Here is a 12341-nt window from a genome sequence, read left to right on the forward strand (position 1 = left end):
CCTGCTGTTGTTTCTTTAACTACCTGCCATGAACAAACACGTACCAGTGAACCTGATACTAATGTGAGATCAACTGGTTATTCTGTACCATTGTGAACACTGCTTCTCGTACCACTTCCATCATTTAGGCGTACCAGATTTTTAATCTTCTTTAATTCTTCAGTTACTGCTCCTTTTTGATTATAATGTTTTATTTCTGATGTAAGTGGCCTGAAATGTTGGGATATTAAAACAAAAAGATACAGACAAAACTGCTAATAAAAGACTTCCATCTCTAAGGATTTTAGATAGTGTGACCTCTCCTAACCTCTTTTTCAGTTCGTGCAAAAAAATTATTGGGCTTAACTGCACCCCCCCCATCCTCCTTGCTGAATTTTAGGATTATTTTAAACTCTTCTCTTTTAATATCTTTTCAGACTACACTACCTTTGTCTGAACTATTTTCCTGAACTATTATCCTCTAAATTTTTGTTTGCTGCTCTGTGTTTCTAATAAACTTCCATCCACTCTTCTGTTTCTCTCTCTTCGTGATTCTTTTTCACCATAGACCAGCATCAAGTCTCCCTAATCCATGTCGTCCTCATCCTCTACCTGAAATGCCATTCTAGTCCAGCCACACACCAGCTTATGCCAAGCGCAAAAGTCTGTGATCCAAATCAGGAGGTCGTATCGATCCAGTTATCGATACCAAAACTGGTATTGGCATTAGATCAACACTATTGCGATAGGATCAATACTTTGTTTCTGTCCTCGAAGTTCAGCAAATAGCCCACTGAATAGTGTTAAATCTATTATTTTTTAGGAAATGAAAAAAATACACCTCAAACATGGACTATGAAAAATATCTGAACCTTTTTGTGTTGACTGTCACAACTATTTTATTTATATCCTATAGCACATTTAAACAACAGAAGCTGACCCAACGTGCTTTAGAAACAGGCCTATTTACATTACAGGTCTCAAAGAACCCAAATTTTGAAATACATGAAAGTTGTGTTTTGTTGTGTTAACTAAGTATTGTAGAAATTAAAAATCAGAGTGATTTAGTGGTCGATGATGATTCATCTCATAATACACACTGCACTTCCCTACATAGGCTGCCTTTATAAGTTGAAAGTATCAGTTTCGGCAATACTGGCCCTGTATTTATTTGATATCGGATCGAAACCGACATTTGCAGCATCGCACAGCCCTAACGTAGTCCAAAAACCAAAAAAAACTATCAATCACTTTTGTTTGTAGTTTAAATCTCGCGGCGTCACGTTCTTTCCGCCTCCAAACCTCTCCTTCTAAATGCACTACTACTATCTCTACTACTGTTAGGGCCACATTAAAAAAAGTTAGTTTCTATTTTGGGATTAAGGTCGATATTTCGAGTTTAGAAACATTATTTGAAAAACATTATTTGAAAAAGTATTTTTTTCTTTCTTAACGTGGCCACAAGACCCGGCCTCAGTGTCCGCGGAAGTTTCAGAAAATCCTCGTCCTCCGGGAACCCGTGAATGCATCATTACCCGGGGAAATCAAACAAGTCTCGCAGTTCTCTGTGTTCGGGTAAATAAATAAATAATTTCGCGCGGTAGTTTGAAGTTAGAGCAAGTAGTTAATATTTTTTCTTATCTATGCTGCTTCTTTATTAACTACTTAATTACTACTGCCTTGTAATTTCAAAGAGTTAAGCGAACCGCAGTAAGTGACGCGTTAAGCTAGTTTGCTAACCTTCAGCTGATGCCTGCAGTCGGGTAATATGTGCTCGGGTTGTCCTTCCTGATCGTTTCTAAAAGAACATTAATGTCGTGCCAAACTCAATTTAAAAAGTAATTTCTTTATCGCCAGGTCCTGTTCGGTTAGACACAGCGTAGCTGGAAGTTGGATATTCAATTAAGTGAGAGAAGTCAATAACGTTACACCAAGCGACTCCTATAATTGGCCTTGCTTATCTTCTAACACCAGAAAACACTACGGTGGGCGGTAACAAGCACTGCGCACCGTTTATTCAAATAAGAATTTCACTGAAATAAGGCTTGCTGGTTGGACTGTGTTCAAGTCGAATTTACGAAAACGCCTTAACCTGTTGCTTTAGGTTTTGATTTTCAGGTTTACCTAATAATTTGTTAATTATTTAAGAAGCATAAAGACTTTTGTTTCAAATCTTGTTAAGTGATGATGTTGTTGTTGTGTCACACAATATGTACAGTAACCTCCTTGGATATGTGAGCATGGGCAGCCAAAGTGACTGCACCAGTGACCCTGATGAGGAGCTGCCTGTGTTTGACTTCCTCCAGCCAGCCTCCCACAGACATGCAGAGAAACCAGACTTTGATGGTTTTGATGCTGCAGCAGCAGCTGTCTCCTCCCCAGGGAGGGGGAGTGGTGGCGTGTGCATGGGAATGGCTAATGTAACGATAATCAGCAGCAGTTCCGATGATGATGATGCACCTTATGTTCCTTTAGCACAAAGAATCAAGGCAAGGCGAGACAATGTGATTAGCACCTCCTCCATCGTGACTAATGAGAATGATGCCGAGCACTGTTTGCCGCTCTGTCTGCCCAGCTCACAGTTTTCTGGCCAGAATGGCTTTTCAGAGTCAGAGTGCCCGCTCGGCTCACATCAGGTGAGAAAAATGGGCTGTGGACAGGAGCTTCCTCTGAACGGAGCAAGGAACACAGACACTTTTCCTTCTAAGAGGAAACTTGGCAAGCGAATGGTTGAGGAGATCCAGGTCTCCAGGGAGGTGGCTCTGAGTAAGAGGGAGGCTAAGAAGAGACAGCAGCCAGACAAGGATGTGCTCAGGGAGGAACGAGAGAGACAGAAAATGGAGAGGAAAGCTCTGGCAGAGGCTGCTAGGGCCCTGAGGCCAGAGGAATGTATCAAGCATATGGTGGTGGTGGTGGATCCAGGTAAAAAGAAAACATTAAATTATACTTGGCAATGTAGATAAATGCAGATCATTACAAATTTTATTTTAAACTGCACATGCAGCCAGTCTTTCATCTGCAGTATTATTGAAGTCATTAAATGTGCTAATTGTGGCTGTAATTGTGCTGAGTGTGTTTGTGTGTGCAGCTCTCCTACAGCTGGAAGGAGGCGGCACTTTGCTGGCCTCGTTACAGGCTCTGGGTTGTAGCTGCGCCATCAAGAAACAATCCCTCCCACGCAGTGTGAGCTGGATGAGAAGAGCTCCCTGTGCGCAGGTGATAAGACACATACAATATTTTTCTCTTTACCTCACTTTACTCAAAGTGAAGCATGAATGTGAACTTGTCAAATTTGCCGTAATTGCCATAAATGAATGAAGTGGTTTCATGAGTGCTTATTTAGCAGTAACACCTTTTACTATCTTTGCCATGTTTCAGGCAGATGAAGGAGCATCTGTACTAGAGGCCTATGTTGTGATACAGATGACAGTGGAGGACTTCATTACTTTGATCCACAACTACGTTCAGGTTTGTTGTGGGTGCTGATGGTATGCTTGAAGGATCAACAGAGCAGAACCACTGCTTCTTCTACTGACTTCTGACTGATCAGAAGCATTACTGCATCTGATCAGAAACTAGGAGAGTTTAGGAACAACAGGAAGAGAACGAAGAAGGCAAAAGGCAAGCGCCGACTAGAAAATGACATTAGGCAATGTTAAAGGATTTATGTATTTTGGCCATTAGGGTAAAAAACCAAACAAATGATAAAAACCTCCGTCGGTCCATTTACAAAAAAAAAAAAAACGTTCAGATGGTTCAAACCATAAAAATTCTCTGTGAGACAACAGTGCTAACCATAGAACAATAAAAAACACGAGGATGAGTGTGAAAATGTTTTGAGAAAAATATTTTATTCTTTTCTTATTTAAGAAGGTGAGTGACATACTTCCCTTGACCTACCTACAACCATTCATGTAAGCACTATTTAACTTTTTTCTCTGCTTTTTCTATCGCAGTGCTTTCTAACATTCACACACATTCATACTCCAATGCCTGCATTGGAACTTTGGGTTACTATCTTGCCCAAGGATATTTGGCATGGAGACTGGAACAGCAAGGGATTGAACCACCAACCTTCCGATTAGTAGCTTTATAGCTATCGCTAATTTCTACCCTTAGAAAACCAGTGGCACCTGCAGTGCACTAGCTCACAGCTAGTGTGAGCTTAAACATTGATGACATCCACATTTTGTACATCAACCAAGAAAATTAGATTATGCTAAACATGTACAAATGGTCAACTCCAAGCTAATGAATTCCCCTGAAAATGTAAATATGTTTAAAAAAAATTACAAATATAGTACCAAAAAAGACTTACTACATTTCTGAAACAGGTAGTTTTAGCAGTAACTTTTTAACAAACCTTACTAAGACTTGGGTAAATTATGTATTTGTAGCCAACTGTTTTCAGTAGTGGATTCATATATTTTTGGTGGTATAGAGTGATTTTTGTTGCAGAAAGACACTGAGATGAAAGGTGTTGTCTTATTTATGTTTTTTAAATAACATGTACAGCACTGGAGCTTCATGGCACAGAGAAATAATAGGTATGAGGCTTTCAATACACACAATTTATGATTGTGTGTATTGAATATATTGTAATTGTGAGTGTGGCGAAAAACTAACTCAGAAAATTGCTTATGCTGGACATGGCGAACAAGAAAATGTGTTATTACATTTAAGAAATAAAGGTAAACATTTACATAATTTTCATTCTTTCTTGTCATTAGTTGCATAGTATAATTAATTTTAAGGAGTTCTAATTGCATATCAATAGAGTTAATTTTTTCCTAATATCTACCTCCTTGTGTAATCCAGAATGAGAGGCATGGCAGATCAGACTGTGGGCCCACATTGACATCCTGGGTCCAGGAGCAGCAGAGGCGTCACCTTGGCAAGACCCTTAGCCTAGCAGTTATTGAGCTTGAGAAATACTTCAGGTAAGGATTTGAAGGTTGAGCTGTAGAACATTTTAAAGGATAATTTGGTTATTGTTGCTCTATAGCTTGTGCTATTGTTGTATTTAGCCACTCTATTAGCTCAGGATCCCTCGGAGTTTAATTAATTTAATTATGAAGTTCCACAGGGTTCTGTGGTAGGACCAGTTCTGTTTACATTACACATGCTTCCCTTAGGCAGTGTAATTAGAAAGCACAGCATACATTTTCACTCCTGTGCAGTTGACTCTATCTATCTATGAAACCAGATAACACAAACCAGTTAGATAAACTGCAGGAATGTCTTCATGACATAAGGACCTTGATGACCTAAAATGTTTTGCTTCTAAATTCAGCTGAGGTCAATGTACTCGGCCCAAAAATCTCAAAAAATCTGGTCTCTAACCAGGTGCTTACTATGGGATGGCATTACTTTGACCTCCAGTAACACTGTGAGGAATCTTGGAATTTTTTACCAGGATATGTCCTTCAATGCACATATTAAAGAAATATGTTTGACTTTCTTCCATTTGCAATATCTCTAAAATTAGAAACACCCTATTTCAAAGTGACACTAAAAAACTAGTTCATGCATTTATTACTTCTAGGATGGACTACTGTAATTTGTTGTTATCAGGATGTTCTAAAAAACTCCCTGAAAAGCTTTCAGTTGATCCAAAATGACTGGGAAAGAGAGCATATTTCAGATCATGTTAGACTGGGGGCTTACTTATGATTCCCAGAAAATTTAAGTAAAAAGTAAGAAAGTAGAATGGGAGGCAGAGCCTTCAGCTTTTAGGCCCCTCTTCTGTGAGACCAGCTTCCAATTTAGATTCAGGAGACAGACACCTTCTCTCTACTTTTAATATTAGGCTTCAAACTTTCCTCTTTGATAAAGCATATATTTAAGGCTGGATCAGGTCACCCTGAATCCTCCCTTAGTTACACTGCAATAAGCCTAGGCTGTTGGGAGAGTTCCATGATGCACTGAGTGTTTATTCTTGAGTCACCTTTTTCACTCACTTTGTTTATACACCTCTCTGAATTTAATTATTAGTTATTATTAATCTCTGGCTGTCTTCCTCAGTGCATCTTTGTCCTGTCTTCCTTCTCTCACCCCAACCAGTCATGACAGATGGCCCCCCAATCCCTGAGCCTGGTTCTGCTGGAGGTTTCTTCCTGTTAAAAGGGAATTTTTCCTTCCCACTGTCACCAAAGTGCCTGCTCATAGAGGGTCATATGATTGTTGGGATTTATCTGTATTTCTTTGCATTTTTGTCTTGTATTTGGGTCTTTGCCTTACAATATAAAATGCTTTGAGGCGACTGTTGTTGAATTGAATATATCACCAAATAGATAATCTCTCAGGCTTTATTACTTTTTTAAATTGTTCTTTCTCACTTTGAAAAAACCCCCTTTTTTTAATGATCACTGCCAGAAACACCACCACCCAGTCATGAAAGCTCTTATTAAAACCTATTTGATGTAAAATGCAGAAGAAAACGACATTATCAAATGGCTCATTTTTTAAGTTGAATCATTTAAAAGCTCTATGACTTTGACTACATCAACACTTGTGGTGGTATCTGTTGCTCAGGAGGCAGAAGGTCAGCAGATTGATTCCACATGCCCAAGTGTCCTTGAGCTACATGCTCACCCCAGAGCAACGAACTGTGACTGTGTGGGTCTGTCAGTATGTGTGTGAATATGAATGTGGCTGGTGGTAAGAAGCACTTTGAATGCTCAATTAGAGCAGGAAAGCTGTATGTAAACACTAAAGTAACATCTGGAACTAAATAAAAAACTGAAAGATACTGAAATTGAAATGATAAATATTTACCAAAATTGGGAAATTAATGTGTTACAACTACCAATTAAATACAAAATACAAATAAATGAGTACCCCCAATTAATCAAAATCTAAAAATGATACAATAAGGAACTTAAATGTACAATCAATATATGGTATGAGGTGGTAAAGATGTTCTGTATCTATCTTTGCGACAACTGAGCTAAAACGTGTGAGAGAACGAGTTCAGCTGTATGTCCAGCAAGAAACGCAGAGAATGGTCTGTCCATTACACCGGTTTTATGGTCCTACAAAGGTGTCTCTTTGTGTAACTTGCACAATAGTATAAAGTGCTCCATAAAGTGTTGAAAACAACAAGGCAAGGCACTCAGAAACTGCATAACCTTACGTAAAGACATGGCTGTCTGAAAATATGGCAAGCGTCACTGTGTAATCTGGAAAACCTCTGGTGGAAATACTAAGAGGAATAAGTGTGAAGAGAGTAAATGCATCAATGAAGGTCCTGAGCATTAATGTCTGAAATGACCAAAAATGTTTTTTCTCAAGATCACAGAAATCACAAAACCAGAAGCATTTTCGAGAGGCTGTTGCTGGGGAGGAGACGGGGGGAAGTAAAACCAAGAGGAGAAAGAAGAATGGTGGAGCTGGTGTACTGCCTGAGGTGTCGCGAGTTGACGTAGAGGAGGTAGGTTAGGTGGTTGACACAGGATAATTTATAATTATATAGAAAAAATAAAAAAATAATGAGCTTTTGTATTAATTAAACAATCCCCACGCAACTGAATCAATATATCCCTTAAATATAATAGGGGATAATGTGTGAAAAATGAACGTACATGGCCATGTGTGGAAAAAGTGATTGCTACCCCTAAGAAATCACTTAAATGGAAACTGCATGACAAAGTGGAGTAGACCAAAAGATCCTAAAAAGCCAGACATCATGCCGTAATCCAAGGCAAGTCAGAAACAAATGAGAAATAAAGCCATTGAAATTCCAGTCTGGAAGTAATAAATGCATGAACTAGTTTTTCAGCATCAGTCTGAGACAGGATATTTCTAATTTTAGCGATATTGTGCAAATGGAAGAAAGCAGTCTAACGTATTTGTTTAATATGTGCATTGAAGGACATATCCTGGTCAAAAATGACTCCCAGCTCCCTCACAGTGTTACTGGAGGCCAATGTAATGACATCCATATTAAGCATCTGGTATGATACCGTATGACTTTTAGGGCCGAGTACCATAACCTCAGGGTTATCGGAATTTAGAAGCAGGAAATTAGAGGCCATCCAGGTCTTTATGTCTCTAAGACATTCTTGCAGTTTAACTAATTGGTGTGTGTTATCTGGCTTCATGGTTAAATAAAGTTGCCCTCTAATGATACCTTCTAATGATACCTCTGCTAAGATAGGACTTCCTTTAACAGTCTTGATCAGTGATGAACAGTAAGATATTCTAGCTTTACTAGTTATCTGCTTTAATCTTTTAAATTAGGACTACGCTTCCTCCTCATTGTCATCCAGCCATCCTGTTTTCCTGGCTGCTCGGGACAGTCTTCTGGGGGAGAGGCTACCTTTGGTTGCACCGGCTACAGGGGCTTGCCTAACCTGCATTTTTCAAGGGTGTGAAGCTGGGTCTCAAATTCAGTGATATTGGCCTCCAGGACTGCAAACAGGCTACATTTATTACAAGTATCATTATTGCTACAGGAGACCAAGAAGTAAACTAAACATCTGACACAATGAGCAGGAAAGTGCAGGAGGAACAGGTGTAGAGGCCATGGTACTAGCGGGTTTGCTGTGAGCTAAGCTAAGCTAGTGAATCCCTAAATACACAGTGAGTGAATATTTTAAATTAAATAATTTAAAATTTAAAACTTCTTCCTGTGCTTTGGGTAAAGCATGTAAGGATGACACTGTGAAATAGGATGTTATCTAGTTTTTAATAAAACTGGCTATACAGATAAGCTACACAAAAACACCACTGTGTTGTAACAGGAAGTGATACTCTACCGCAGAGAGAGCCAACACCAAGCAGAGCGCCATCCAAAGGAATGTCAGGAGTGACTCACTGACAGCTATCGCAAACGCTTGATTGCAGTTGTTGCTGCTAAGGATGGTCCAACCAGTTATTAGGTTTAGGGGCAGTCACTTTTTCACACAGTGCTGTGTAGGTCTGCCCCCAAACAATAAACACCTGCATTTTGTATTTATGTGTGCTATTTTTGTCTAATGTTTAATGTTGAAATTTTTTTAATGATGTGAATCATTAAGTGTGAGAAACATTAAAAAATTGAAATGAGGAAGGGGGCAAACACTTTTTCACACCACTGTAAGATGTTTATTTAGGTTTTTTTTTATATCGGTCTACAATTTCAAGGATCTCTGGCTGCAGTGGCAAACATGTTGATTTATACTGAAGAGTCTGGTGTGTTTTCAAGGGACAAATTAAATCATGGTACTATTTTGCTTATGCTTATAGTGATTCATGTTTGTTTTCTGATATCCCTTCAGGCAATGGTGCATCTCCAGCTTCACACTGGTGTCTCAGTCTGCTTCTTTTGTACCTGGAGGGACTTCTCGGATCACATCACCATGACAACCAAAGCAGTTGCAGAGGCCCCTTTCAAGTGAGCAACTGGTTTTTTTTTCTTTTTTTTTCTCTCTCATCACAGTTCAGCTTAACACCACCTCTGCCAAATCAAACAGTCATTTCCCATGTTTCCCTGTTTTTTCAGGAGAGAGAGGGAAAAGACTGGCTTTTCCTTCTACCTAGAGAGTGAGTGGGCAGGGGGCCAGCGGGTGGATAGAGGTGGTAAGGGTCTGCTGCAGGTGTGGAAGAGACAGATCCAGCAGTTCAACAGAGTGAGCCCAGACATGGCTGCTGCCATCTTGGCAGCTTATCCCTCTCCACAGCTGCTCAAGAAGGTACAAGCTTGATTATAGCAACAGCTTACTGACAAGGCCATGATAAAGAATATATAATTCTGCCTTTCTGTTTTACTCCTGCTTCTGTTTGTAATTAGAACAGTTCTATCAGATTCTTCTAACACGAAAAAATATTTCCTATTCTTATGGCAACAAAAACCCCCGATTCACAGCTTGTAGGACTTAAAGGATCCACTGCTAACCTCTTATTGCGTTGCTCAGAACACCTTTGGTGGTGTTGCAGAGAATTAATTTAGGTTTTTCACTGAAGTTCCATATAACGGAGCTCTGCTACGGTCTTTATGTTAAGGCAGGTTCACATTGGCTGCTTGAAAGTCAAACAATGTAATGTAATATTTGATAATTTTATTTACAGACTCTGAGGTTATTTTCTTTTTAACTTTTCTTTGATGGTTTGAAGTCCTTTACTTCTCTGGATTATCTTCACGTTTGTCATTCATTGATTTGAGTTATCTTTATTTAATATTAGAATTTGATCTTAAGGATTGAAATATGTTCAGTAGACAAAAATATAAAATATACAAAACCCCCCAACTTTTTCTGCATTACAGTAACAATCTTGTATATTTTTGATAAGCTACATACTTGATACTTGACCAGAGTTAGCAACTCCAAGTCTGAGGCCAGGCGTTCAAGTTGGGGATGGGTTGCTGCCTCAAGTGGAGCAAGTAAAGTGGGAGACGAGTGGAGTGGGACTCTGACAGATGGAGTGGCGCAGTTATGCAGGTGCTGTACTGGTCTGTTGTGCTGAAGAGACAGCTGAGCGTGACAGCAAAGCTTTTGATTTCAATAGCAAAATTCTGAAAATTTGGTACTATAGGAAGCAAATGTATCAAGGTTGTAATTCTTCCTGAACTCATGATAATTGCAGTCTCTTCATCTGTTTTTTAGTGCTGTCAGCGTTAATCTTGTTAATCTCGTTAACGGCGCTAACATGTTGTTGCCGTGCAGCCCCATGCACGGGGTGATCCGCGCTAACTCGCTAACGGAGATTTGCCGCGTTAATGCGGTTATGGCATCAACGTCATTTTAATGAGATTAATGCTGGCAGCAATACTGTTTTTACATGTTGATAAAAGATGGTGGCCATAAGAAAACTACAAATGGCACAGCAAAACTACATGGGGAAGATGGCCCAATGTAGTTTTTACCCCAACTTTTTGATATTAAAGGCATTAAGAGTTGGGTATGAAGGTATACTTTACATTTCTGGTATTGTGACGTTTTTAGTTCCTACCCTCACCTACCCTCAACCATGAGTGATTAAAAGAATAAAACACACACAAATGAACTTCCTCTGAGGTGTGTGTGTGGTCTCAGTCTTTAGGTGTATTTTTTACCAAATGGGTGTTTTTTAAAATCCACAAATATTTACCACAGCATGAAATGGTAGGGGACCAATAACTGGAATCATTAATAGTAATGTGCTTTCAGAAGTCCTACTGCTTGTTTTTATGTTCTGTCTCTGGCTTGTGAAGCCAATTTTGAATTATAGAGGCCCTATTATATGTATGGCAAAGTTGACATATCTTCTGTTGCAAACCACTTTCTCCCAGTTGTGCATCTCTTGTTTTTTTTGGAAGCTGGCGCGTTGTGCTGTCACTGCTACTGCTGGGTTGAAAACTTAGCGTATGAGCATGTTGTTTTTAATTTTTTACCATGATTTTATTGACTTACTTATGCTGAGAATCCAGTTCATCCAAGCATCTTAAATAGAATACAAAGCATTATTTTTCAAATCATGTTGATGTGTGATCACCTCTATTTGCTCTATCCTGCATAAATTTGTGTCGGCTTCGTCTTTTCATAGACTTTGCAAGCAAAACAATTACATACAAACTTCACTTTGTGTTTGGTCTGTGGACATCATTGACGATGGCATGAAGAGCTTAGGCTTTTTATTACTTTATTTATCACAATGTTAACTGCAGCCTATAAGATTTCTCGGATGTGAGTCAACACATCACAAGGCACATCTGCAAACATGTCAGTTTATTTGTTAATACTTGATATTTCCTTGTCTGTTTGTAGGCTTACAACCTGTGCAGGACCAAACAAGAGAAGGTCTCTTTGCTCTCTGACCTACTGATCCGGAGAGGAGAAGGTGTCACTTCCACCACTCGTAGGATTGGTCCGGAGCTCTCCAGACGCATCTTCCTGACAATGAGCTCCTGTGATCCAGAACTGAGTCTAGACTCTAATCTCTGAAATTTGAATTTGATTTTGTGGCCCACCTGCTTTGAGTTGGACGTTTGTGGTCATATCTTTGAATTTAATACTATGTAATTAAAGTTCAGATTTTTAAAAATTTTATTTATGTATTAAAGTTTTATTTAAATAACAGTTTTGAAGACCAGTATAAGATATGCACAGCAACCATACTTAATTGATTCTGGGGGAAATTGTGTTACAGCTCACTTTAAGGGTTCGTGAGGTGACTGATTTGAATCTTTGGCACTGTTTTATTTACACATGTATTCCCTCCCTGCTTCATAGCATTGAAAGACACCTTCATTTGTGATAACTTTGAATCATTTGAAACACATGTTGAAATACCCGTCATCTCACTTCAAAGACCAAACCTGCCATATCAGTCTAAATCATGTTTCAAGTAGCTGTAACAGGACAACAAAATATTACACTAGAATGGCCATTAGTCACTTTGAC

General features: G+C 39.1%; 1 protein-coding gene across 3 annotated transcripts; it reads left to right on the forward strand.

The window, feature by feature from the left end:
- Positions 1 to 1024: 1024 nt before the first annotated feature.
- Positions 1025 to 12017, forward strand: eme1 (essential meiotic structure-specific endonuclease 1). Of its 3 annotated transcripts, none has more exons than XM_039616574.1 (9): positions 1025 to 1689; positions 2198 to 2901; positions 3068 to 3195; positions 3358 to 3447; positions 4798 to 4919; positions 7273 to 7411; positions 9240 to 9355; positions 9464 to 9653; positions 11706 to 12017. In XM_039616574.1, the coding sequence occupies exons 2-9, from the start codon at positions 2220 to 2222 to the stop codon at positions 11880 to 11882; spliced, it is 1644 nt and encodes a 547-aa protein (XP_039472508.1). In that variant the 5' UTR covers positions 1025 to 1689; positions 2198 to 2219; the 3' UTR covers positions 11883 to 12017. The 3 variants fall into 3 exon arrangements, with proteins under 3 accessions (XP_039472508.1, XP_031608857.1, XP_039472509.1); XM_031752997.2 differs by having other exon boundaries at positions 1062 to 1554; XM_039616575.1 differs by having other exon boundaries at positions 1088 to 1554; positions 2555 to 2901.
- Positions 12018 to 12341: the final 324 nt, after the last annotated feature.

The sequence above is a fragment of the Oreochromis aureus genome, linkage group 8, assembly GCF_013358895.1.
Source record: "Oreochromis aureus strain Israel breed Guangdong linkage group 8, ZZ_aureus, whole genome shotgun sequence".
Lineage (NCBI taxonomy): Eukaryota > Metazoa > Chordata > Actinopteri > Cichliformes > Cichlidae > Oreochromis > Oreochromis aureus.

Coding starts and splice junctions, on each gene's coding strand:
- eme1 (XM_039616574.1), top strand. CDS start 2,220: ATGGGCAGCCAAAGTGACTGCACCAGTGACCCTGATGAGGAGCTGCCT. Junction 3,196..3,357: donor GAAGAGCTCCCTGTGCGCAG/GTGATAAGACAC, acceptor GCCATGTTTCAG/GCAGATGAAGGAGCATCTGT. Junction 9,654..11,705: donor CTCCACAGCTGCTCAAGAAG/GTACAAGCTTGA, acceptor GTCTGTTTGTAG/GCTTACAACCTGTGCAGGAC.